At 37.3% G+C, this 27,042-nt stretch overlaps 1 protein-coding gene and 1 non-coding gene across 5 annotated transcripts in view; one reads left to right on the top strand and one right to left on the bottom strand.

Moving 5' to 3' along the window:
• UNC79 (unc-79 homolog, NALCN channel complex subunit) overlaps positions 1 to 23,696 on the bottom strand; it is a 294,353-nt gene extending 270,657 nt beyond the window's left edge. For 2 of the 4 annotated variants that reach the window (XM_032180374.2, XM_032180368.2), the window contains exon 1: positions 23,367 to 23,479. In XM_032180374.2, coding sequence (XP_032036265.1) covers positions 23,367 to 23,388 — 22 coding nt within the window. In that variant the 5' untranslated portion in view covers positions 23,389 to 23,479. Of the gene's footprint in view, positions 1 to 23,366; positions 23,480 to 23,551 lie in introns of those variants that run through there. The other 2 variants (XM_032180377.2, XM_032180381.2) reach the window with 2 other exon arrangements.
• LOC116456394 (U6 spliceosomal RNA) lies at positions 16,595 to 16,705 on the top strand. The gene has a single exon (XR_004244629.1). It is a non-coding gene; the product is annotated as a U6 spliceosomal RNA (small nuclear RNA).
• Positions 23,697 to 27,042: the final 3,346 nt, after the last annotated feature.

Genomic DNA, 27,042 nt, shown 5'->3' on the forward strand with positions numbered 1-27,042 from the left:
CAAGAGAGCTTGTACTAGAAACTTTGAAAGTCAGATTCATTTCATGATGTGATGAAGAAATAAATACAGGCAGTGAATTTTCTTCAAGTTGAATGTTGGATATGTAATAATTTGAAACAGAATATGAAAATCTATTCTATTTTGATGCGACTGGGTTAGGTTATAAAGACTTGTTTTTCAAAGTTTACTAAGCAGCTTCCTCAGATCAAGATTTTGAAATCAGAGAATCTGAGGCCAAATTTTAAGTACTTCCTACCCCACTGAAAGAGTGACTTATGAGCTTGCACCTTCTAATTGATGAGATAAGACATCTGAATACGCTGCTTATTGTACTTGAAACTGCAAGGAGGGGAGAGAAACAAGAGCATTAGTGATCTTTTCAAGAAAGTATAAATTCAGATGTATGGATTTAGCAAATGAAAACTAGAAAATTATTTAATCTCTCATTACTAAATTTCACTGAGCTCTCTATTTAAAAAATCATAGGTTTTTGAAGAACTGAGGAATTATTTGGTGAAAATCAATTAATTTCAGGGATATACGAAGGCTGATAACTATGAATCATTCTTTAAGTTTCTACAGCTAAGTGCAATACTCAAGACATATCTGAATTATCAACCACCTATCCAGTCAATGTGGCTCAATTTCAAAGCAAAATGATTGCACTGAAAATAAATTCTACTCCCTAAGAAGACACAGATAGCCCAGAATTGCCTAAACAAGAAGATGCATCATAGCCAGCACCATCCTTGAGGCGGAGCTTGCAGTGAGCCGAGATCGCGCCACTGCACTCCAGCCTGGGTGACAGAGCAAGACTCCATCTCAAAAAAAAAAAAAAAAAAAAAAAGGCTATGTGGAAAACCTCTGGGAATTTTTTGGGATCCACTTTCCTGTGGAAGCACAATTCTCTCCCATGACAGTGCTAAAATTCAAGTTGCCATTCGTGATCAACCTGGAGTCAAAATTCAGATGTACTTTGATTCAGAACATACTACACAATTCAGAATAATAATTCAGTCCATCACACAGCAAAATTTTCTTTAACTTGAACAAAATTGAACAACAATTAAATATAAAATCACAACTCTCTAAAGACTGTTTTTAAGACTCTTAAAACTATAACTATAATAGCATTGTTATAGTCCCATGTGCCAGGCACTGTTCTAAGCACTTTATCCTTTCAACTCTCTAAGCCTCACAATAATTCTATGAGGTAGGTGCTATTTTATTTCCCTGCTCTTATTTTTTTACAGATGAGAAAACTGAGAAAATTGTTACCAATTTAAAAAATTCGGCCAGGTGCGGTGGCTCATTCCTGCAATCCCAGCACTCTGGGAGGCCGAGGCAGGTGGGTCATCTGAGGTCAGGGGTCGAGACCAGTCTGTCCAACATGGCAAAACCGCATCTCTACTAAAAATACAAAAATTAGTTGGGCATGGTGGTGAGCACCTGTAATCCCAGTTACTCTGGAGGTTGAGGAAGGAGAATCGCTTGAACCTGGGAGGCGGAGGTTGCTGTGAGCCAAGATCGCACCATTGCACTCCAGCCCTCCAGCCTGGGTGACAAGAGCGAAACTCCGTCTCAAAAAAAAAAAAAAACCATGCAGTCCAGGTGTAATCTGTTCTTTCACACATTCAGTAAATGTTCATTGTAGTTAACTATGTGCCAGTTGCTGGGGATGTAACAGTTCACAAGACAGCCACAGTCCCTGATGTCATGCAGCATACGAGAAAGTGTGAAAAATGAACGAAAAGACAGTAAATACTTTTTAAAAGTCTATAAAGATATTATAAGAGACTCAAATACAGACTAAAGAAGCGGTTGGGCAATGCCTTCTTGACATAGGATAGTCCGGGAAGACCTTTCAGAAGAGATAATATTTAAGTAAGACATGAAGGATGAGAAGATGCTAGGCATGGAAAAGTAAGAGAAAGGTTCTGGGTCAGGACTGCAAAGTGAAGACAATCATCTAAATCATACATAACTAAAACGTCACCAAATTGCAGTAAAAGGATTTTTCAAAGACAAGAAGAAAAGGCGACAAGGCAAGAAAACACAAAGCAAGATCATTTTTGGAAGCTTGAAAGCCAATAGACAAGTAGCAGTTGACTCGGCCCACCAGAGAAAGTCAAATCCCAGGCCAGCAGCAGTGCTAAGAATCAACTGATTCCAAAGCCAAGAACCAACTAGTGTGCATTTCAGGCTTCTCAAAAGGCACAGAAATGGCAGCAACAGATAGCTTTGGAACAAGAGGTAAGGGGCAGAAGAGGGCGCTAAAAAAAATGTGGGGGATTGGCTGAAAACTGTTTAAGAGCAATTAGAAGCCTAAATTTTCTCCCCCACTTCACATGCCTGAGAGAGCACCTCTCTTCAACTCAGAATATCTGAAGTTCATTGCCAGAAGAGAGACACATCAGAGGGTCTCCGGAATGGCAGAGACCAAACAGAATGGAAAGCCAGGATAATCTATCTAACCAAGGGGATTTGCTGGCTATATGAAGTGTAAATGCTAATGCAGAGCGGAACGAAACCCTGCCCTCCAACCCCTGGCAGCTAGACCCTTACCCTTCAGGCTGGAGACTGGAAGCCTCTTTTTTTTTTCTCCTTCCTTCTGTGAATCTGACTAAGTCAAAGAGGAAAGGTCTGAAGACAGTGACACCAGGGGTGCCCCCAGTAAATGGCCCTCTAACCTGCTCAGGTCAGCTTCTTATTTCCAGCCCTTAATTATGAGTAGACAGGGAAGGATGGCCAACCATCTAAAGAAAGCCTCTAACTGTAAGACCAGAAGGAGAGAAAATCAACTTGGAGAGAAAGAGTCTGTAGGAAGAGGAAAACTTTATCTTAAAAAAAAAAAAAAAACCTGTTATTAATATCAGAAAGATAAGATACTTTACCTAAGAATGAATGCTGTTGTGCTGTTAGGAAAACAACATACAGTGAAGAAAAAAGCTTTTGTAGATCAAAAACATAATCCCAGGAATAATCAATAGAAGGTTTAGAAGATACAATTGAGAAAATTTCCCCAAAATACAGCAAAAGACAAAATAAAAGAGAAATGACAAATCCAGGATATCCAAGATCAGAATATAAGGAGTTTCAGAAAAAGGCAACAGCAAAACCAAAAGCGTTAAAACCATTAACAAAATTAGTTAAGAACTTTTTAGATAATGGCAGATTAAAAGAGCCCACCACAATGAGTAAAAATAGACACATAGCAACGCACATTGTTATGAGATGTCAGAAGCTAGGGACAAAGAAAAGACTCCACATACTTCTAGAGATTTTTAAATTTTTTTTATTACTTAGGAAAGATCAAGAATCAAAATGGCTTTGAAATTCTCCAAAGCAACACTGGAAACAAGATAACAATGAAGCAATGCCTTCAAAACCCTGAAAAACAATGTTCCCAAAGTAGAATTCTACATTCAGACAAACTACAAATAAAAAATAAAGGCGCATTTAGACATTCATAGAGGCATCCTTTCTCCTGGGAGAAGGAACACCCAGTTGTGTATCAGGCATAGAGGGCAATCAGTCAAGGTCAGAGCAATGTGGTTCGAGAGACAAATTCCTGAAAGCTGCCATCACCAAGAACCCCAGACCATGCTTTTAACCCAATGCAGAATGCCTTGGCAAGTGTAGCCCAGATATTTGTTCTTGAGCCAATAAAGTTCCTACTCTCCTCCACAGTGGCTTCAAACAGCTAAGGACACTCGTTTTACCCCCACAGAAAGTTTCTGCTTTGACCTACTTCTAAGAGCTAGAGGCAGGTCATGTTGAGCTTAAGCAGAAAACATAGAGTAACCCACTCCCTGACCACATTTTTGGTCAGAGGACTCCTGGCCTACACAACAGCACTGCCAAAGCTTCAACTGGGATGAACCCCTTCTTTCCCAGGACTCTTCTGACTTTGCTCAGTGACCTCCCGAAGAGGAGCTCTCAAGGAAGTTGAACTTAGATTGTGTCCCAGAGACTGTTTAGCACATCTTCATGATATGAAAGAGGGCATACAATTATGTATACACTTTCAAAAGTAATAATAACATACACCCATTTACCCACCACCAGATTAAAAGATAGAACACTTCCTGTATCTTATCTGTACCCACCGCTGATTTCATTCCCCTCACTCGCCGTAGATATAAGTCCTTTTCTAACGTTTTCATTTATCATTCCCTTGCTTTTCAGTTTCATCCCCTGATGATATATTACCCAAACATTAAATTATTTAATTCAAAAAACTGAAGAGCAAGCATGAACCCAGTGGCATAAGAAAAACACAATATGCATACTGTCATTGTTGAGAAGGCTCCCATATTTACAAGTTGGTTTTTTTCCTTTTTTTTTTTTTTTAGAGACAAGGTCTTGCTCTGTTGCCCGAGTGCAATGGTGCAGTCACTAGTCACTGCAACCTCAAACTCCTGGCCTCAAGGGATCCTCTGGCTTCATCTTCCCAAGTAGCTGGGATTAAAGGCACGCACCATCACACCTGTGCCCTGTACTTACGACTTTTGATAATCATTTCTTTATTAAAAAATAAAGAGCTGCTGTGACTTCATTTTGACCCAGAAACAGAGAGTAGATGAACAGCCACAAGCCTGGTTCTAAAGGCAGCAGCCGTTTATTTAAGAAACGAATCTAAAAACCAGAGACTAGAGTTTAAGCACTCAAAAATAATCAGCTTAAATACGGTAAAAGAGGAGGATTCTGAAAAGAGGACAGTGGCAACAGCATAGTTTTTGAGTCAACCCAGGGCCCTCTGTTAAAAATAGACAGATCAATGAGGATAACAAAACCAAAGACCCACTGACAATCTCTACAACAAAATTAGGAGACAAAGTATCACTGTGGACTAAATATGAAAAGATGGGGACAGACTGCTGATAGCCACACAGCTGTTTGGCATCAGCATCCATGCAGGAAGACACGAAAGGAAGGCAGTTGGGTCTACAGAACAGAACTCTCAAGTCATCAACAGGTACTCACCGGAAACTGTGGGGCCCAGTCTGAAAGCAGGAGTCAAAGCAAGGAGGGAGTTCCTCAAGTGATAAGATCTGAAAGTGATGGAGCAGATTCTAAAAACGAACAAACCAAAAACTACTTTCCTGAAGCAAGTGAGGGAATCCCACAAGGGAAAAAACCATAAACTCTGGATCCCCAAACTCTGACATCTTTGACTGACCCCTGAACCACACAAGTGCAAAACAGACCCAACTCAGCCCAGCTAAAGACAAAAGATCCGAACAAAGTAAGGAACTGCTGCATGAGAACAGAGTTTGCAATTCCATCCCAGCCAGGAAAATTACCCATAAAACAAAGGAAACAACGCCTCATCGGTGGGAAATAGTAGAGCCCGAAGTCTCCAAAACTTAACATTCATTATATCCGGGATACAACTCAAAATGACCCAGCATAAGAAGAACCAAGAAAATAAAACACATTCCCACAAGAAAAGTCAGTATATTCTGATCCTGAAAGGAAATAGATGCTGGAACTAACAGACAAGGATTTTAATGAATTGCTAAAACTATCCTCAATTAAGTAAAACAAAATATGTTTTCAGTGCATGAAACTCTCATCATAGAAATGGGAAGTCTCAGCAGAAATAAAAAAAATCATACAAGAAGAACAAGATGGAAATTCTAGAACTGAAAAAATTTCAGAAATAAAAAAAAAATTAACTGAATGAGCTTACAGCCATTAGAAATGGTCATGACAGAGGAAAGAATATGTGAACTTGAAAACAGACCAATAGAAAGTATCCAGGGTGAAGAACAGAGGAGAGAAACGATTAAAAAAAAAAGAACCGAGCCTCAGAGGTGGGTTAGGTAGTACCAAACAGTAAGAGGTACATATGTGTGATGGGAATACCAAAAGGAGAGGACAAAAAGAATGGGGCTGAGAAAATATTTGAGAAATAATGGCCAAAGAGTCCTCAGATTTGGTAACAGGCAGAAATTTTCAGACATGAAATGACAAACACAAAGCAGAATGAACATCCGGAGGCCCATGCCAATAGAAGCCCACGTGACACTTAGACTGTTGAAAGCCAAAGATAAAGAGCAGATCTTAAAACCAGTAAGAGAAAAACAATAATTTACATACATTTTATGGATATATGACAAGTAATGGCTGAATTCACCTCTGAAACCAAGGCCAGAGGGAATAACATTTTTAAAGTATTCAAAGGAAGAAAAAAAAAAACTGTCGAAGCAAAATCCTGTATTCAGCAAAAATATTCAAGAATAAAAGCAAAATACTTTTTCAGACGAAATAAATCTAAAACATTTGGTCACAAGTAGAGCTACACTACAAAATATGCGAAGGAAAGTTTTTCAGGCTAAAGAGAAATAAATTTCAGATAGAAACTTGAGTCCTAAGAAAAAAAAAACAAAGCACCAGAAATGGTAAATATTTGGTAAATGCAAAAGACTATACTTTCTTTTTCCTGTTAATTTATTAACCATGTAATTTTAAAATTAAAGTTATAGCATTATCTTCTGGGGTTTATAACATATGTAGATGTATTACATAAAATAAGTATAAAATAAAGAAGGATATGGACCTATAAAGTTGCAAGATTTCTGTATTTTAAATAAGGTAGTACTTTATTAACTGTGAAAAATTAAGGAAGTACATAACAATTGCTCAGTCAACCAGTAGTTTAAAAATGCAAAAAAGAATATTTAAAAAGACAGTAGGAAAACTTTAAAGGGTGAAAGGAAATGAATGGGAAACATAAGCCAGATAAACACTATGTGAAGGTAGTCTGGAGTAGCAATATTAATATCAGATAAAATACATTTCAAAGCAAAATATATTAACAAGGATAAAAAAGACACTTCATAAAAATAAAAGGGGTATTCAATAGGAAAACATAATAATCATAAATGTATATGAATCCAGTAACAGAGCTTCCAAACACATGAAGCAAAAATGACAGATTTAAAGAGAAAAGGAATTCCATAATCTAACGACTACAATATGCTTTAGCAGCAACTATTAGAAAAACTAGACAAAAATCAGCAAATGTGTAGAAGATTTCAACACATCACCCAACAATTTAAAAATACATTTTGTTTTCAATTGGCACATAGAATGTTTACCAGTATAGACTACATTTGAGGCCATAAAACAAGTCTTAATGTCAAAAGATTGAAAGCATACAGAATATATTCTCTAACAAAAATAGAATTAAGTTAGAAATCAAAAACAAGATAACCAGGAAAATCCCAAATATTTGGAAATTAAACAACACACCTCTAGGCCGGGCACAGTGGCTCACACCTGTAATCCCAGAACTTTGGGAGGCCAAGGCAGGAGGATCATTTGAGGTCAGGAGTTTGAGACCAGACTGGCCAATGTGATGAATCCCTATCTCTACTAAAAATGCAAAGTAGCCAAGCATGGTGGCAGGTGCCTGTAATCCCAGCTATTCGGGAGGCTGAGCCAAGAGAATCACTTGAACCTGGGAGGTGGAGGTTGCAGTGAGCTAAGATCATGCTACTGCACTCCAGCCTGGGCAACAGAGCAAAACTCCATCCCCCACCAAAAAAAAAAAACCCACACACACGTCTAAAGAAATTTTGGGTCAAAGAAAAAAATTGCAAGACAAATTAGAGAACATTTTGAACTGAATAATGAAAATACAAAACTGGTAGAATGTGCCTAAAGCAGGACTTATGAAGAAATGCACAGCTTTCAAGTGCCTATATCAGAAAAGAAGAAAGATTTCAAATTAATAATATAGTTTTCACTTTCAGAAGCTAGAAAAAAGAAGAGCTAATTAAAACTCAAACAAACCAAAGGAAGGAAATGGTATAAATATTTATGTACAAAAATCAATAAAATAGGAAACAGAGAAACAATAGAGAAAATCATTGAAACCAAAAGTTGGTTCATCAGTAAAATGTACAAACCTCTAACCAGACAGGTCAGGAAAAAAGAGACATAAATTGCCAATATCAGAAATAAAAGAGGAACATAGCAACAAATTCTATAGATGTAAAAAGAATTATAAGGGATTATTACAAATAACTTTATACCAGTAAATGGCAACCAGACAAATTTGTCAAATGGACAAAATGGACGAATTCCTTAAAAGACACAAATAACCATAACTGACTTAAGAAGAATTTAAAGCAAACAAAAATTGTGAAATCTTTATCAATTGAAGAAACTGAATTTAAAATTTGAAACCTTCCCCCAAAAAAAGAACCTCCAGGCTCTGATGGCTTCAATGGTGAATTTATCAAAAAATCAAGGAATCGTTATCAATTCTACACAAACCCTTTCAGAAACTATAGAAAAGGAAACACTTCCCAACTCATTTTATGAAGCCAATTTTATCCTGATTTCAAAACCAGACAAAAATATCACAAGAAAACAAAACTACAGACCAGTATATCTCATGAAAACACAGATACAAAACTCCCTAAATATTAGAAAACTGAATCCAACAATATTTTTAGAAGAATACATTATGACCAAATAAGGTTTAATTCAGGAATAAAGGAATGCAAGGTTGGTCTAACATTCTGAAAGGCTCAAAGCTTTCCACCTAAGGTCAAGAACAAGGCAGGAACACTCACTCACATCACTTTTATTTAGCATTGTTCTGAAGGTCCTAGCCAGTGCAATAGGCAATAAAAAGAAATAAAAGGCATACAGATTGGAAAGACAGATGTAAAATTATCTTTATTCACAAATGGCATAACAATGCATACTGAAAACCTTAAATTATACATATATTTTTTTCTTTTTTTAAACTATTCACCAAATACATGAGTGTGGCAGGGGTACAGGATATAAGACCAACACGACAAAGCTATTGTATTTATCTATACTAACAGCAAATAATTAGGAAATAAAACTTGAAAAACAAATCCACCCACAAAAATACTTAGGAATAAATTTAATGAAAGATGTGACAACTACCAAATATTGTGAAAGAGAATTAAACAAGACATAAATAAGTTTAGATATGTGTCATCCCAAGGATTGTTAAGAAAGTAATCTTCTCCAAATGGATCTATAGACCAAAATCCAAATAAGCTTCCTTTGAAGCAAATTACAAGTTGATTTTAAAATTTACATAGAAAGCAAAGGACTTTAAATAGTTGAAACAATTTTGAAAAATAAGAACAAAGTTGGAAGACTGATAGTACTAAAGATCATATGCCACTGACATAAGAATAGATGAAGAAACAAAATAGAGTCCAGAGATACGGCCGGGCGCGGTGGCTCACGCTTGTAATCCCAGCACTTTGGGAGGCCGAGGCGGGCGGATCACGAGGTCAGGAGATCAAGACCACGGTGAAACCCCGTCTCTACTAAAAAATACAAAAAATTGGCCGGGCGTGGTGGCGGGCGCCTGTAGTCCCAGCTACTCGGAGAGGCTGAGGCAGGAGAATGGCGTGAACCCGGGAGGCGGAGCTTGCAGTGAGCCGAGATTGCGCCACTGCACTTCAGTCTGGGCGACAGAGCGAGACTCCGTCTCAAAAAAAAAAAAAAAAAAGAGTCCAGAGATAGACCCACACATATATGAGTGATTGATTGTCAACAAAGGTACCAGGATAATCCAATAGAGATAAGAAACAACTGCATATTTTACATGGAAATAATGAACCTCAAACTTTACCTCACATTATACATAAAAAATAACTCAAAAATGTTTATAAACCTAAATGTTAGAGATAAAACCATTAAACTTCTAGAAGAAAATACTGAAGAAAATCTTTGTGACATTGATTTAGGCAAAGATTCCTTAAACAAGATACCAAAAGTGCAAATGATAAATGAAAAAAAATTGAAAATGGGCTGTATAATTTAAAAGTCTTGCTTCTCAAAAGTCGTTGTTAAGAAAACACAAAGGTAAGCCACAGATTGGAAGCAAAATGTTTCAAAGCAATGAACTTGTATTCAGAATATATAAAGAACCCTTAAAACTCAATCAAAAGACCAGAAAAATCCAATAAAAATAGACCAAAGATTGGAACAGAAATTTCCCAAAAGAAGATAGACAAATAGTCAATTGGCACATAAGAAGATGTTCAACATCACTAATCCTCTGAGAAATGCTAATTAAAACCACAAGATACCACTGCACACCAACTAGAAAGACTAAAGTTAAATAGACTGTGAATACAAAGTGTTGATGAAGATGCAGATCAACTGAAACTCTCTCCTACATTGCTGGTGGGAACATAAAACCTTACAGCCACTTTGCAAAATAGTACAGGAATACCTTATAAGGGTAAACATTCATTAACCATACTACCAAGCAATTCCATTCCTAGGTATTCAACCTAGAGAAATAAAAACATATGTCCACATGAAACCAGGTATGCAAATATTCATAATGGCCCAAAACTGGAAACAACCCAAATTTCTATCAACAGGTGAATGGATAAACAAATTGTAATATACACATGCCATGGACTATATAGAGCAATAAAAACAAACAAAATATTAACCCAACAACATGAGTGACCTTCCAAAACATTATGCTAAATAAAAGAAGTTAGACAGAAGCCAGGTGCCGTGGCTCACGCCTGTAATCCCAGCACTTTGGGAGGCTGAGGCAGGTGGATCACGAGGTCAAGAGTTCGAGACCAGCCTGCCCAACATGGTGAAACCCTGTCTCTACTAAAAATACAAAAAATTAGCCAGGCATGGTGGTGTGCACCTGTAATCCCAACTACTCGGGAGGCTGAGGCAGGAGAATCGTTTGAACCCAAGAGGCGGAGGTTGCAGCGAGCCGAGATTGTGCCATTGCACTCCAGCCTGGGCAACAGAGCAAGAGTCCGTCTCGAGAAAAAAAAAAAAAAAAAGTCAGACAGAAAAGACTATGCACTGAATGATTCCATTTACATGAAATTCTATAAAAGGCAACACTAATAATAAAAAGAAAAGCAATGTCTTCCTGGAACTGGAAGTTGAAGGAAGGGATCAAGAGCAAAGGACACAAGGAATCTTTCTAAGATAAGGATAAGGGTATTTATTTATTTATTTATTTAGAGACTGAGTCCCTCTCTGTTGCCCAGGCTGGAGTGCAGTGGTGCAATCTCAGCTTCCTGCAACCTCAGCTTCCTGGGCTCAAGCGATTCTCCTGCCTCAACCTTCCGAGTAGCTGGGACTACAGGCGTGCAATACCATGCCTGGCTAATTTTTATATTTTTAGTAGAGACAGGGTTTTGCCATGCTGGCCAGGCTGGTTTCAAACTCCTGACCTAAAGTGATCCGACCACCTTGGCCTCCCAAAGTGCTGATATTACAGGCATAAGGCACCATGTCCAGCCAGGATATGGGTCTTCATCTTTATTGTGGTAGTGGTTACATGGCTGTATATTCTTAGCAAAATTCATCAATCTGTGCTTTGCAAATTGGTGAATTTTATTATTTGTCACTATTTCCACATAAACAAAAAGGACAAAATGACACATATCTTAATATGTATGTATTTGGGCATGTCTACATTAGAAGACATGGTGATAGTAGTCAAATGCTTGTACTTATAATGAATAAGTTGAATTTATGCAAAATAAGATAATATTCAACTGAATGTTATCGACTTTTTATTTATATTTAACATTTCAAAATAAGGGCTAAATATATAGTTCTATATACATGCAGAATCACCATCAATAGGCTAGTTCACATGTAGACTAATAAAGGTATATTGTGTGGGTAATTCTAAAAAAACTCTAAAAGAAATAAAGAGATTTTTAAAATGTACAGTAGAAAATGATCCTACAGAAGATTAGCAAAAAACACCCAACATATGTATGATAGGGATCGCAAGGGAAAATGCCAAACAATGGAACAAAACAAGTATTAAAACTATATCTCCAGAAACTGTATTTCCTAAAATTAAAAAAAACTTGAAATTATTGAAGGGACATGCTGCAATCATTTCAGCATGACCCAACAATGAATCATATATTATAGTTAAGGCTACTTAAAAGGAGATTTAAAAAAAGACTAAGCCACTAAGAAAACAAGATTGTCACTGGACTTTTCACCAATCCTTAATGCCAAAAAAAATGATGTGACAAATTTAAAATACTCAAGTTGGCGAAATATAAGTCAAGGATTTTATGTCCACACAAGCTGACCTCCAAGTTGCAAACTATTGTAAACTTGCCAAAACTCAGGCAATAATTAATTCTGTAAGCCCTTCCTAAAGGATCTATTAGAAATGGAGATTAAGACTACCAAAAGGACTGAAAGACAGTCGTATAAGAATGAGTGATGAGTATTAAATATAAATTTACCTGCAAAACAAAGCTAAACCATGATTATAAGAAAGAAAATATAGTAGCTATAATACAATTATCAAAAATCAGGAGGCATGGAGGGCATATGGATATGATTGTCTAATAGGTATTAACTGTAAACAAAATGACATTATTGTATATCAGATACTGGGTTAGAAAGAGGCGAGAGAGAAGAGGTTACAAGCTAATTGCAATATATTCAATGTAGGGAACTAGTTAGTCCAAAAACAAGTGGACTAGCAGTATTATGTAGAAGTCTTAGTATAAAGTTAACCAATAGAAAAAAAATGAACAAATAAAACCCATTGCATAATGAAAGAGTTTAGATATAAAATACATAAAAATAAAATAATATGATAGAACTGAGGCCAAACATATTAATCATATCAATAGATGTAAAAGGGCTTAACTCACCTATTAAAAGAAAAGGATTTTCAGATTGGCTAATAAAGCAAAATCCAACACTATGCAGAATACAAGAGACACACCTAAAACAAAGAGATTCAAAAGAGTTAAAAAATAAAAGGATGGCAAAAGATACATCAGGCAAACACAAATAAAAAGAAAACGGGGTCATAATCTTAATATCTGACAAGGTGGAATTCAGACCAAAAAGCATTAAAATAGATAAAGAAGTGCCCTTTATAATGTTTAAGGCTACAATTCACAATGAAGATATTAGTTATTAGTATTTATGCACCCAATAACACAGTAACAACTTCGATTAAGCAGCAACCTACAGAAGATGCAAGGAGAAATAGACAGAAACACACTAATAATAGGAGACTTTAACATACCTCTCACAATCCAAGATCAAGTGGACTAAAAATTAATAAAAGGTATAAAAGACCTAAACAACATTACAAGGTAGATCTTATAGATATACATCAAACTTATATTACTGTATCAATAATAATAGAGATTACAACTTCTTTTTAAGTACATATGTGGTAGTCACAAAAACTGACTAAATCTTATGACACAGCAAAAACCTCAATGTGCTAAAGTATAGAAATAATGTAATTAGTATCCTCAGACCATAAGGCAATAAAATTAGAAATCAACAATACAACAGCAAAACAAAAATGCCCTTCCACATGGAAATTTATGCACTTTTAAACCACTCTTAGGTCAAAGGCAAATATACAAAATTCAATTGCAGAATTTCTTGAAAATAGTTATAATAAAGCCTGACATTACCAGAATCTGTAGGCTACAACTAAAAGAAGTGTCAGAGAAAAATATATTGCATGAAATGCCTATATCAATAAAATTTAAAAAAAAAATTAACAGCCAACTCAAAAAGCTAGAGGAATACCAAAATAAAACAAAGAAATCAAGGAAAAAAAATCAGAAATTAATAATAAAAACTGAAATTAATTTAGAAATGCCAAAAACTAGAAGTAATAAAGAAATAAAAATAACTGGTTTCTTGAAAAGAAATCAACAAAATAGACAAACCACTAACCCAATTTTTTAAAGGGGGCAGGGGAGACAGCACAAATACACAACATTAAATACAGTCTTCCCTCAGTATCCACCAAGGATTGGTTCCTGGACCCACCACCACCCCTAACCTCCTGCAGGTACCAAAATCCTTGGATGTTCAAATCCTTTTTATAAAATTATGTAGTATTTGCATATAACCTATGCACATCCTCCTGTATACTTTAAATCATCTCTGTTTTATAATACCAAATAAAATGTCATGCTATAGGAATAGTTGTCATACCCTACAGTATTTTTTTATTGTACTATTTTTTATTGGTTTTTTCCCAAATATTTTTGATCTATTGTTGGTTGAATCCATGGATGCAAAAACCCCCAGATACAGAGGGCCGACTGTATGCATTAGAAATGACAAGCAGAAAATAAACATCAAAACAGAGGAATTTTTAAAATTTCTAAGATAGTCATTTGCATAATTCTATGCAAACAAATTTGAAAACTTAGATGAAATGCATAATTTTTTAGAGAAATAAAACTTACCAAAATTGACCCCAGTAGAAACAGAAAGTCTAAATAGAACAAGTGTCATAGAACAAATAGAGAAAGAAGTTAAACAGTTCCACTACAAAAAAAGCACGGGCCAGACTGTTTTACAGGGGAACGCTAAAAAAATTTTAAAGATCAGATAACACCAATGCTATTATATTATTCCAACTTATAGAAAGGAAGCAAAATTTCCAGGCTCACTTTATGTAGTGAGTATCACATTGTTCCCAGGTCCTGAATAAAATTACTTCCCACTCTACCCCCCAGAAAAACACCTATGAATCAATCTAACTTATTAATATCAATGCAAAAATTCTTAAAATATGATGAAATTCAACCCAGCATATTAATACAGTTAAGAGAGGAAGCAATATGGTCTCCATAGATGCAGAAAATAAACTTGACTCAACACTCATTTTGGTTAAAAAAAAAAAACTTAACAAAATAAGAATTGATAGATACTACCTAGTATATTACCTCAGCCCAAAAGAATATCTTACTTAAAAGAGAAATACAAGAGATTTTCCTACTAAAGTAAAACACAAGCCAAGAACACCCACTCTCTCTGCTATATTTCACACTGTATTGGAGATACTGACCAACGGCAATCAGAAAACAAGAAAGCAATTAGAGGCATAAAAATTGAGTAGAAATGAAAGGACAAAACTATTTTCTATTTGCAGAGCATACAAATATCTTGAAAACCCAAAAGAATAGATGGAAAAATGACTACAAAAAGAAAATAATTTCATAAAATAAAGTTATAAAATCGGCATACAAAAACTCAATAGCCTTCATGTATTCAAAATTTTAAAATAGAAGAAATAGTACATCTTAATTATGATGGCAAAAAAAACGATGAAAGAAAATACTAAGCATGAGCTCTAAAGAAATTCCAAAATCTATGAGAAAAAAGCACCCCAAGAAAGGCACAGACTTGAACAAATGGAAAGACATACCATGTTCTTAGAAAGAGTAAGATTCAATATCAGAAAGATGTCAATTCTTCCTAAAGTAAGTTATTCTATAAAAGTAATGTGATACTCACAAAAATACTATCAGGCTTTTTCCTGGAGTTATTCAACTTGTTTATAAAATTATTTTGGAAAAATGAAAAAGATCTAACGCAATGAGGGTTATGTGAAAAAAAAAAAAGAACGAAAAAGAAAGCCAGTGAAACTTGCTTAAAACATTATTTTTTAAGAACAAAAAAAAAAAGAACAATGTTGAACGGGAGAGTGGAGATTCTTAGAAAATTCTCCACAAAAATTTTAGCCTCCAGTTAAAATAAAGAGTAATAATGATCACAGGAGCAATTGTTGGCTCCCTATGAATAAGTCATCCCAAGTTCATTTCAACTTACTATTTTTTTAGGGATCTAGACAGGGCACCAAAGAAAAATTGTAGAGAGTATACACATCTCAGCAAAGTAGGATGCACTTGGAGAGTCAACTGTAAGCTCCTCTAGAGCCTAGCACAGTGCCTGATACATTGTAGACACCCAATAAACATTGGTTGAATAAGTGAATAGACAAGTTGATGAAATACATAGATTGAGTGGTACCATGATAGGATAGATTTGTACCTAGTGAAACTGTCATATTTAAAATATATTGATTAGAGGCTCAAAGCTAACTTGAAAAAAGTTATTTAATAGCATGACACAGGGCTTTTGTGCTTCTTTCTTTTTGTCAACATTTTTATTTTGGATACTTCATTTAGGAATGCATATTGTTTTGGTAGTTGATACAAAACCAATGGAAGAATGGCTAATATGTTGGATTATAGAATCAGACATAACAATGAAATAACATTAATAAGACAAAATGTAATAAGGTTTGTAGTGGTTTGAATTGTATCCCCCAAAAGATATGTTCAAGTCTTAATCCTGGTACTGTGAATGTGACCTCATTTGGAAATAGGGTCTTTGCAGATATAATCAAGTTAAGATAAGGTCATACTGGATTAAGGTGGGCTCTAAATCAAATGACGTGTGTTTATAAGAGGAAGGAGAGAGAGGTTTAGATACAGAGACACAGGCTATGTAAAGATGGAGGCAGAGATTGGCATGATGCTACTACAATCAAGGAATGACAAAGATTGCCAGAAACCCCCAGAAGCTAGGACACAAGGAAGGGAGATTCTTCCCTAGAGCCTGCAGAGAGAGCACAGCCCTGCCAATGCTTTGATTTCAGACTTCTGGCTTCCAGAACTGTAAGAGAATAATCTTCAGTTGTTTTACACCACCTAGTCTGTGCTAATTCATTACAGCAGCTCTAGGAAACTAATACAGCATTAAACAAAGGCCTAAGAGTTTCAGCTGCACAGATAGAGGGTAAGTGCTCACTGAAAATATTAGAATGATATGCAAAAGACTGGCATGACCCCTGCGCAAGGATGACACACAAATCTGTGAAAAGTTCTGTATAAAAAAATAAAAAGAAGAAATAGGAATTAAGGTACTTGAGGAACATTGAAGAAATAAAACCAAAGTATAATAACATACCTCTCAAAGCTCTTATGAAAATGAATTAAGCTAATATACACCAAAGTGCCTAGTACATAGTAGGCACAAGCAATAAATATCTAAACTGTCTTTCCCGGAGAGCTTAAGATTCAAGCACATATAATCCTGACATGCTAAACTGTCTGTGAGTTATTATCTATTTCTACTTCTGAGGCAAGCTGATTTATTCTTAAAATAAAATAACATATACATAAATGTATACATATATACACATGCATTTGTGCATGTATATATACATAAATATATATGTATACACACACACATATCCTTTTAATTTTATTCTATTGGAAGACCAAGTCCCTGAGACCAATGAAAATGAAAGATACCCTGAAATGCTGAACACCACTCCAGTTTTAATCCCACATCAAATATCAAATGAGATTCACATGATAAGCTGTATGCTGTTGGTAACACTGGTCTTGAAAAGTCCGGAAGCAGAGAAAAACAAGACACAAATAGAATAAATGGACTGAAAGAAGCTAAAAGTTCTAAATGAAATTGTTGAGCTTTTCACATTACAGAAAGCAAGAGTATTGATAAGAATGTATTTTTTGCTTAATGCACTTTTTGATACAGGAAATATTTCATTTCTAAGCCAATATATATGTTCATTTATGCAGAGCTATCCATATATATTCAAAATGTAAGAAACAAATACATATGAATTTCCAACATAATACTACTGCAAAACAACAATCCCAACTTAAAGCTTATTTATCGGTTGAGTAATCAATACATAAAACTTGAACAGGATCCAAGTAAAACTGAAGTCTGAAGAGGCCCTGACTTTAGATATATTGCCACTTTATCTTAAAAAAAAAACAAACAGTTGGCTGTGTGCTAAAACTGCCTACCACTTTAAGAATCATAATTATTATTTTGAATATAGTAAAAGGAACATTTAGCTAATTGGCCAGAACCAAAACCACAATGAATGTTCAAGAAACGTGTAACTTGTTATATAAATACTGTAACATTTGATTTAGCAAATATATTTTAAGTACTTTTGACAACTGTAGTTTTATTTACCTGTAAATCCATTTGAAAAGCATGCATTTTGTGCAATGTTCACATTGCATAGAATGCAGAACTTCGTATTAACAAAAATGTAAAATCTTCAAATTAATGATATCCAAACACTTGGTTATGTAATCCTTCCTTATAAAAGACATTTCATCCACCCTCAGTCATTTTTACTTTTTCAAGAAATGATTTTTGTGCAAACACTATGCACTGAACAAGGGATTACACACTAGAGACACAGAGAGGAACATAATACAATCTACACACAAAGTAAATTAAGGCAACTAACAAGAAAACTAATTGAAATATAGTGTGAGCACACAAATAGGGCATACAGGGAGAAAGTGGCAATCAGGCAAGGTTTCAAAGCTAAGTATTGAGCAGTAAGTAGGCATTAGACAGGCCAAGATGACGAGGGGGAAGAAAGCATTTCAGGCAAAAAGAACATGATGCATTGGAGGAACTGAAAAAATAGTTCATTGTAACTGGATCAAAGAGGTAAAGCAGAGATTGTTGATGAGCTAGAATCAACAAGGCTTGGGAATGTGTTGAATAGTTATGGCAGAGAGTAAAAAGTTTAGGAAGACTCTGATTTTTTGACTTGGATAAATGAGCAAGGAAGTATCATTCACCAAAATGACTGATCTAAAAAGAAATACAAGTTTGGAACAAAGGACAATGAATTTGGGTTTGTGGCATGTATAAGATGCTTGGGTAGAGATAGAGGACTGTAGTTCCAAAAACATGTGTGGACTAGAAAATTGTATGTGGGAGGCATCCTCTTGGATGATACCATGCAAGTGAATGTGGTCAAGAGTCTGTGGATTTTTAAAAAGAGTGAGAGAGAGGACTAATGACAGAATCCTGTGTGAAGCTAATTTTTAAAAGGCAGGCAGAAGACAGCCCTAAGAAAAAATCTGAGTGGGAACAGCCAGAAAAGAAAGAAGAAAAGGAGAGTTTAAATCAGGAATGCAGCAACTAGTGTCAAATGATACAGAGAAGTCATGTAAGACAAGGGCTAAAAGCTATTCTTCTTTTTGCAACCACAAAAATGGTTATAATAGGCACATTCTCATTTTTGCATATATGAATAAAACTGTAACAGAGTTTCCTCTATAAGAAGTTTGCGATATTCTTGTGAAAAGATTTCTAAATGACTACAACTGCAGTGCTATTGAAAGAAGTACTTTTCTATTTTAGTGATATTACCAAATAATGTGCAAAAAAATAGAGAAAACTATCTATTGATTTCTCCATGCATGGCCCTTACATATACATGGGAGAGAGGCAAGTTCAACTTCAAGTCATAGTGCTAATCAGCTATACTCTTAAAATTGTTTATCTCTGATGTAATCAAAAATATTTTTGGTTACTGGGAGGCTAGATCCAAACTTCACAATTATCTCCATTTTGGCAGCAAGTATAAGGTTTTATATTTGATGATGATGATGATGATAACTGTTAACATTTATTAAGTCCTCATTTTGTGCCAGGATTCTCTGCTAAGCACTGTTCATGAATCACCTCATTTAATCTTCACAACAACTATAACCATCCCCATTTTATAGAGGATGTAGTCAGGGCTTAGAGACATTAACTTATCCAAGGTCACAGAGTTTACAGGGAACAAAGCCAGGATTCAAACCCAGGCAGCAGTCTGATTCTAGAACCCCAACTCTGAATGTCTGCTGTTATCAAAAGCAGAGCTTCTTTTGAAAGAGCATACCCAAGGTGCTCCCGATTGGTCAATTTTGATTCTTAGAAGACAGAAAAAGTTTGGGATTGAGGGAGTGGGACTCCTCTTTAGAATTCCAAATAAATTTCATTTTTATCATTCCAAATTCTGTATCAGCTATGCAAACATTTTCACTACAGTGAACTTTGTAAGAAAAAGAAGCATTTGGAGAAAAAAAAATTTAACTCTTCTGCAATCACCTGAGAAAGTGCTAGGAAGCTTTCACTTCCTGTTTTGAGGCTCTGCAGATAGCACAGGAAACAGATTGAATATTTTTTTAAAGCCTCCAAAAACTAGCTGCTGCTGCTGCTTTTTTTTTTTTTTTTTGAGACGGAGTTTCGCTCTGGTTGCCCAGGCTAGAGTGCAATGGCACAATCTCTAATCATCGCAATCTCCGCCTCCCAGGTTCAAGTGATTCTCCTGCCTCAGCCTCCTGAGTAGCTGGGATTACAGACATGCACCACCACGCCTGGTTAATTTTGTGTTTTTAGTAGAGATGGGGTTTCTCCATGTTGGTCAGGCTGGTCTCGAACTCCTGACCTCAGGTGATCCGCCTGTAATCCCAGCACTTTGGGAGGCCGAGGCAGGCGGATCATTTTTTTTTTTTTTTTTGAGACGGAGTTTCGCTCTGGTTGCCCAGGCTAGAGTGCAATGGCACAATCTCTAATCATCGCAATCTCCGCCTCCCAGGTTCAAGTGATTCTCCTGCCTCAGCCTCCTGAGTAGCTGGGATTACAGACATGCACCACCACGCCTGGTTAATTTTGTGTTTTTAGTAGAGATGGGGTTTCTCCATGTTGGTCAGGCTGGTCTCGAACTCCTGACCTCAGGTGATCCGCCTGCCTCGGCCTCCCAAAGTGCTGGGATTACAGGCGTGAGCCACTGCGCCTGGCCACTAGCTTCTCTTTCCTCACTATTACTTATCTCATAAAAGAAAATGCCACTACATAAAACAGAAATCATTTTTCATGTCTCTGTGATACATTACATTTCAAAGGTAAATCAAGTAATCTGGTTTGGGTTGAAATGCAAGTACTTTCTCTTGCTGGTCCAACAAAACTATGTCTACTTGTCAAACCAGTGAAACCTTTACTTACATCAAGAAGCTCCAAGAAGAAGAGTAATAGAAATAATATTTTGACATTACATTAAGCCTAATTCTCCCTCCTCAGTCCTTAGGACAGTGGTAGTGTGCACACTCCTGAATGCAGAGGAGAAACAAGCTCTCCCATTCTCTCCTTATCCAGTAGTCTTCACACCCAGTAGAAGAAAAAAAAAATTCCCTGACCTTTCCTTCTCTTGCTCCTTACACCTAGCTAAACTTCTACAAAGTCCAAGGATAAAATGCTGCCAATCTGCATTCTTTTTATAAAAAGTATTTGTCCTTCATGAACATCAACTATGCAGCCTATTGTGTTTTTGCTTTATTTTCAGGTACATAACGTACACTAAAATGTCAATCCACTCATGTTAGTGCATATTAACAGAAAAAGAAAAGAGATTCCTTAATTACCTTCATTCTAAATACAGATACCTAAAAACATTCATAGCATCCTTAACCTTTCCACAGCCTACTCCCATTTACCTCCTTTGCCCTCCAAACCCTCAAGACTAAAGCAAAGATAGCTCCTACTACAATTCCTTACTTTAAAGATGGAAACTCTGAGGCACAAAACTATTAAGTTAATTGTCCCATGTCTCACAATTAATCACAAGGACATACAAAGCTCAAGTCTACATGTTCTAGCTCCAGATATGGTGTCCTTTTCATCCTCTACAGATGAAAAAAATCTGTTTCACCAACACGTCTAAAATAGCTACTTAAGTCCACTAATTGCTCTACAGAATCAAGTCCATAGATAGATTTTATTCATTGCCCAGGAAAGAGACAAGACAAAGCATCCAGTCCATTTCAAAATATAACAAGGAAGAGAAAACACAGGAAGAGGACAGTAATACTCACTGGCTTTAGCCTGAAATTACTTACGTAATATGTAACTACACAATCAAATGACAGGTGGTGTTTTTTCCTTTAAAAACCATACTATAATAAAACTACTTGGCTTTATTATAATATCAGGATGTGATATGCTCAAGTGGGAAGTTCTACATGGACTCAAACTATGTTACCATTCCTCAAAACAGAATGCACCCAATTTTTTTTAAAAACCTCTGTAAAAGCAAAACTTAATTTTGAGTGTAGATTTAACTTTCAGAAACGTGCAAAAAAATCACAAGAGAGCTTCCTAACTATTTAGAGGAGATGGACTATTTAAAAGTGGACAATGCTTGTCATTATCATAGCCACCATTTATTGAGTACATTCTATGTGCTAGGCTCATTACTAAACCTTTTGTATGTATTCTCTCATTCCCCTCAACAACCCCATCAGCATGATTAGCCCAGGTTTACAGATGAGGAAATAAAGTTCAGAGAGGTCAATTATCTTGCCCAAGGTCAAACAGTAGCAAAACTAAGATTCAAACTCAGATCTTCCAGATTCCAAAAAAACATAAAGAAGTAAAAGCACTGGATGGTAGGTGGGCATGCACAATTTCTAATGAACCATCAATCTGAGAATTCTGTGAGCCTTCAGTTTATTTAATTTATCTGGTGAATAAATGACATACTGCATTTTACCATATATAAGATATTGCCCTCAAATAATGAGACTACTGTTTTGTATGTCTCAAAAAACGGCTTTAATAGCCATTCCAAAGAAGAATTACAAAGACTTTTAAGTAGTGACAGCATTATCCATATAATGTGTACTGCTTTGGAAGAAAAGAGTCATCTAGGTGAATAAGTTCTGGTATATTGTTAAAAATTCAAACTCACTGCTTAATAAAAACATCTTTTATTTACAATCTGAAGTTTAAGCTCCTGAATCCCTCAAGCCCTCAAGTGCACTCGGAAAAAGGCTTCACATTGATCAACCTACCAAGCACACACCGAAGGCCTACTAGTGCGCACTGCAATAAGACAGACTATGGGAACCATATTAGAAACTTACTCCATCCACAAGGAGTTAGCAGGTTGCTTCCAACCACGCACACAGTCAGTCATTACTGGGACAACCAAATTCCTCGGGTGCTATTTGCTATAGTTTGTGTGGGCTGCCCTACAAAGGAAGCCTGCTCTTTGGAACAATAATTAGATCAATTAGGTCATTTTCCCAGAGCTCCTTTCACTTTCTTGTAAGCACCGCATGGTTGTGGTTGGTTTTGGCATTGGTGTTGGCATTAGTGAGTTAATTTTCCTCTTACTGAGTCCAGAATTTTGCCTGGCTCCCTGCTCCCTCCCCCTTCTCTCCCTTCTTGCCTCTTCCACCCGAAGTGGAAACTGCAGACTCAAACTCCCCTATGGCTCCAGCACCAAGAACTGGGCATGCTCAGAAGGCCAGGCAGGCTTTGGTTGCAACTGACAGTTCCCCGCCCCTGATTTGCCGCTGCCCCCCTTCCCCCACTCCCAACAAGAGATACTGAAATGTTTATCTGAAAGATACGAGTCCTCTTTTTCCCGAGAATGACCCCATTTTAATTTCATTTCGCAGGGTCTGTGAGTCTTGCGAAACCCCCCCTGGAGCCCGAGGAAGACCGTATTATTTTTCAGCACCGGGGACAGCGCCGCGCTGCCATTAATGTCCACCCTCCCCCACCTTCTCTCCCCGCCACCCCCCACCCGCCCCAACCTCAGCCCCCACCCCCGCACCAGCACAATGCCAAGGTCTCCCAGCAGCCGCAAACGCCGCAGCTGCAATAGCTCCCAGCCGAGGCCGGGCCGGAATGCCGGGCCGGCTGCTACTTACACTGCTCCGCTTTGGTGGACATGGTGCTGTCCAGTTGGAAAGGCTTTGCCCCAAAATCTGTGTCGTGTGAGCTCCCTCGCTCCGCCAGCGATGTTGCGAGGAAAAGAGTGCATACCCCCCCCCCCCCCCCCCCTCGCTTTCCCCCTCCCTTAGGCCCGTGTCGCTACCATTCGGACAAAACGCACATCAAATTGCAGAATTCGGTCCCGGAAGGTTAGGAAATCGCCCCCGGAGAAATGGGTGGGATTTAATAGGCGGCCAAAGGCTTCCTGTCCGTCCCCTCCTGGAGCTGCCCGCGTTGATGTGGGCGGGGAGACCGAAAGGAGAGAGCAGGTTGCGGCTCCTGGTGAAATGGGAAAATGGGCTCGACCGGGGGAGGAGTATTTCCATTCATAAGGCGCACGGAGGGGACGGGTGTTTCCCAGAGAAAAGCCTCTTAAAGCGCCGGAGTCCCCGACCATTTGGATCTCCCATTGGCGTTCTCCGGGCCTGTAAATCCTGCTCCCGGAGCAGCCCCCGGAGCCTCAGCGGGGTGACCAGAGAGGGACCCAGGTGCGTCCCACGCTTCGTCTCAACCTCCGGGAGGAAGGAGAGGGAGGCGGATCCGGGGCGGGCTGGAGCGCCGGGGCCGGAGGGCGCGAAGATGCTCCTGAGGACCGCGAGGAAGGAAATGCAGGAGGAACCCTCAGCATGGCTTCCCGGCGCGCTGCGGTCCCTGCCCTCGCCTCCCCTCTGCGATGGGCTCTCCTGCTGATGATTGGGGATGGGAGGTCCCACTGCCAGGGGGCTGTGACAAGACTTTAGAAGTTGGGGCTGGAGGAAGGAGGAGATGCCCACGGATGGTGAAGCTGGAAGGGCCACAGAAAAGGAAGATGAAAGACTGAAGACAGGAAGACCCCAGGTGTGCTCCCTTGCAGCCATCCCAGCTGGACAGGGACACATTAGGAAGCCCCTCGACTGGGAAGGCAGCGGGAAAGGAAGGCAATAGACGAGGGCATCGTGCATATTAATAGGAAGATGTCCAAAGAATCCACTACAGAATGGAGAGACACTTGGAGTCGGGAAGAACCAGATTCAAGACCCACTTTTACCACTTACTCACTCAAGGACCATCTTCTAATCTCCCTACACCTCCAGTTCTTTATCTGTAAAATGCGAACATTAAAACCTGCTCTGTCACCTGAAGAGTTACTGGGCAGATCGAATGGATGCGCAAGTCCTTGTAAACTAAAAGTATGGCACAATCGCCAACCATTATGCCCATTCTTCATTCAAATAGTTTAATTTGTTAAAGCTGAGGGGCAATGGTCATAGCAGGTTAATTTAGTAGAAGTTACAGAAACAGAACTATAAGTGTTGACAATGACTTTTAATGCTGATAAATCAATGTTTTCCACCTCAGAAAATAAAAGATCCTATTTAGGGAAAGAATTTTAAATTCTGTTAATATATCAAACTATTCAGGTGAAATCTTGGACAATTAAGGAAAATATTATGAACAAACATCAAGGAAAGATGCTTCTGAGTAGCAAAAAAAAAAAAAAACTACAAATAACAGGGAAACTGCCCATAGTGATGCACACACAGCACTCAAGTTTCATGGTATTTGCAAAAATGTCCATAAAGCGTTAGTGAATTGGCTCTTTGGGTTGCATGTGTGATTGGACTCTGACATCTTGCTGATTGGCAGGTTGGTCTGGCTAATCAGCTATCATTCCATGTCACTGTTCATTCCCAAAACCACATCCCAAAGAGAAGTTCCATTTATTAGTAAAAGATAAATTATTATGTGAAGCATGATGCCAAAGAGTTCGTTTTGAGTAAAAAGAAATTGGAATCATTCTAAAGAAAATATCAGTATAATGAACATTCCTGAGAAGATGACAAACACTTTGTATGACTAAAAGAAAGCTCAATGGGTTATTCAGAAAATTCTTGGAAGCCTGAGGCTTTGATAAAGAAAACAGTAATTGGAAATTAACACACATGAAAAAAAGGTGTCTTGGATAATACAGAAACAAGGACAAAGTATGTGTTGGAAACCTATTATCCCTTTATCTGCTTAACAATCTTTCATTTGTCATCAATTAACCCTCCCATTACTGAGTTAAGGGATGGTCTGAGGAGTTAGACAGCCTGGGTTTGAATTCCAGCTTTGCCTCTCATGATCCGTGTAACCTTGTGCAAGTTGCTTAACTTCTCCATGCCTCAATTGCCTTACCTGAAAAATGGTCATATCATAGTCACATTAAAGATTGTCAGGAATAAATATGTATATATATGAGAATCTAGAACAATGACACATATGAGTGATGGCTGCTATTAGCATTACTGCTCAAACTCCTCAAATGCACCCAATCCATTCAGATTAGTTCTGATGCTTCAGATCCTCCAAAGCCTGATAGCATCCATATAATTGAGGCTCTAATCATCAACCTAGGCACTCACAGCTTGAGCCTTCTGATATGCCCATTAACTCACTAACCTGGGCCATATTCATTACTCAGTTTCTCCATTCTGACATATGGCCTTACTACTTCAATGAACTCCCTCACCTTTCCTTCTGTCTCCACCTATCTCAACCCTTCCTGCTTAGTTTTCTTCTATTGCAGAGGTAGTGCCTCTTCTCACTGCCAGATGCAATGTCTTTTTTTCTAAACCTATGCCTCTAATTATAAACATTCCTACTTATTCTAGAATTTGCTATTTTAATTATCTTCTTTTTCCCAGCATTTTAAGTCTCTTCAATGGATTTTCCCATCCTGCTTGCAAACATGCATAAATTTTTCATCCTCAAAAAGCTGTGCCTATCATCTTACTGAATAAGTGGCCTCCATTTCTCCATTTCCTCACTACCCTACCTGCTATCAAATTGTGGCTGAAACAGGTTCCTTCAATAGCCACTAATAATTTCCTAATAGTAAATTACAATTGCTTTATCTCTTGGTGACTAATGCCAGCATTTGAAATTTCTCCCTATTTCTTTTTGAAATTCCTTCTTCCCTTAACTTCTATAACATAATGCTCTTCAAAGTCTTCTCCAAACTTTTTGCCCATTCTATTGTTTAATGAAGTACTTCAAACATAGAAATATTTTTAAAATCATGAACACTAATGTTACCACTACTCAGTCTCATCAAATCTTAATATTTTGTCATGTTGCATTGCTTTACTTTTCAGAAACAAGACATTTTAGAGACATTAGAAGCACCCACAAAAATTATTCTAAATTTGTGGTTATGTCCTTATATTTTATATTATTTATTTATTTGTTCAGCAACTACTTATTGAGTGCCTATATATGCAAACACTGCTCTAGGAACTTGTTATAATGTAGCAAACAGAGAAGACAAGAAAAATCTCTGCTTCTTAAAACTAATATTCTAGTGGAAAGACAAAAAATAAGTAAGTAAAACATATAGTATATTAAGTGCTGACGAGTACTAAAAAGAAAAATATCACACAAAGAGAAGGAGACAGTTTGTATTGGAGGGGTTGAAATTTTGAATGAGATAGAATTTTAGATAGGGTAATTACATACACACCATATATGTCTATTTCCATAAGCAACATATATTATTTTACATGCTTTTTAATTTTCTATAATTAATACCACACTATACATATCTTTTTAAAACTTAACACTTTATGCTCAACATTCCATTTTGGCTTAATT

Source organism: Hylobates moloch, unplaced genomic scaffold, assembly GCF_009828535.3.
Source record: "Hylobates moloch isolate HMO894 unplaced genomic scaffold, HMol_V3 SCAFFOLD_16, whole genome shotgun sequence".
NCBI classification, from domain to species: domain Eukaryota; kingdom Metazoa; phylum Chordata; class Mammalia; order Primates; family Hylobatidae; genus Hylobates; species Hylobates moloch.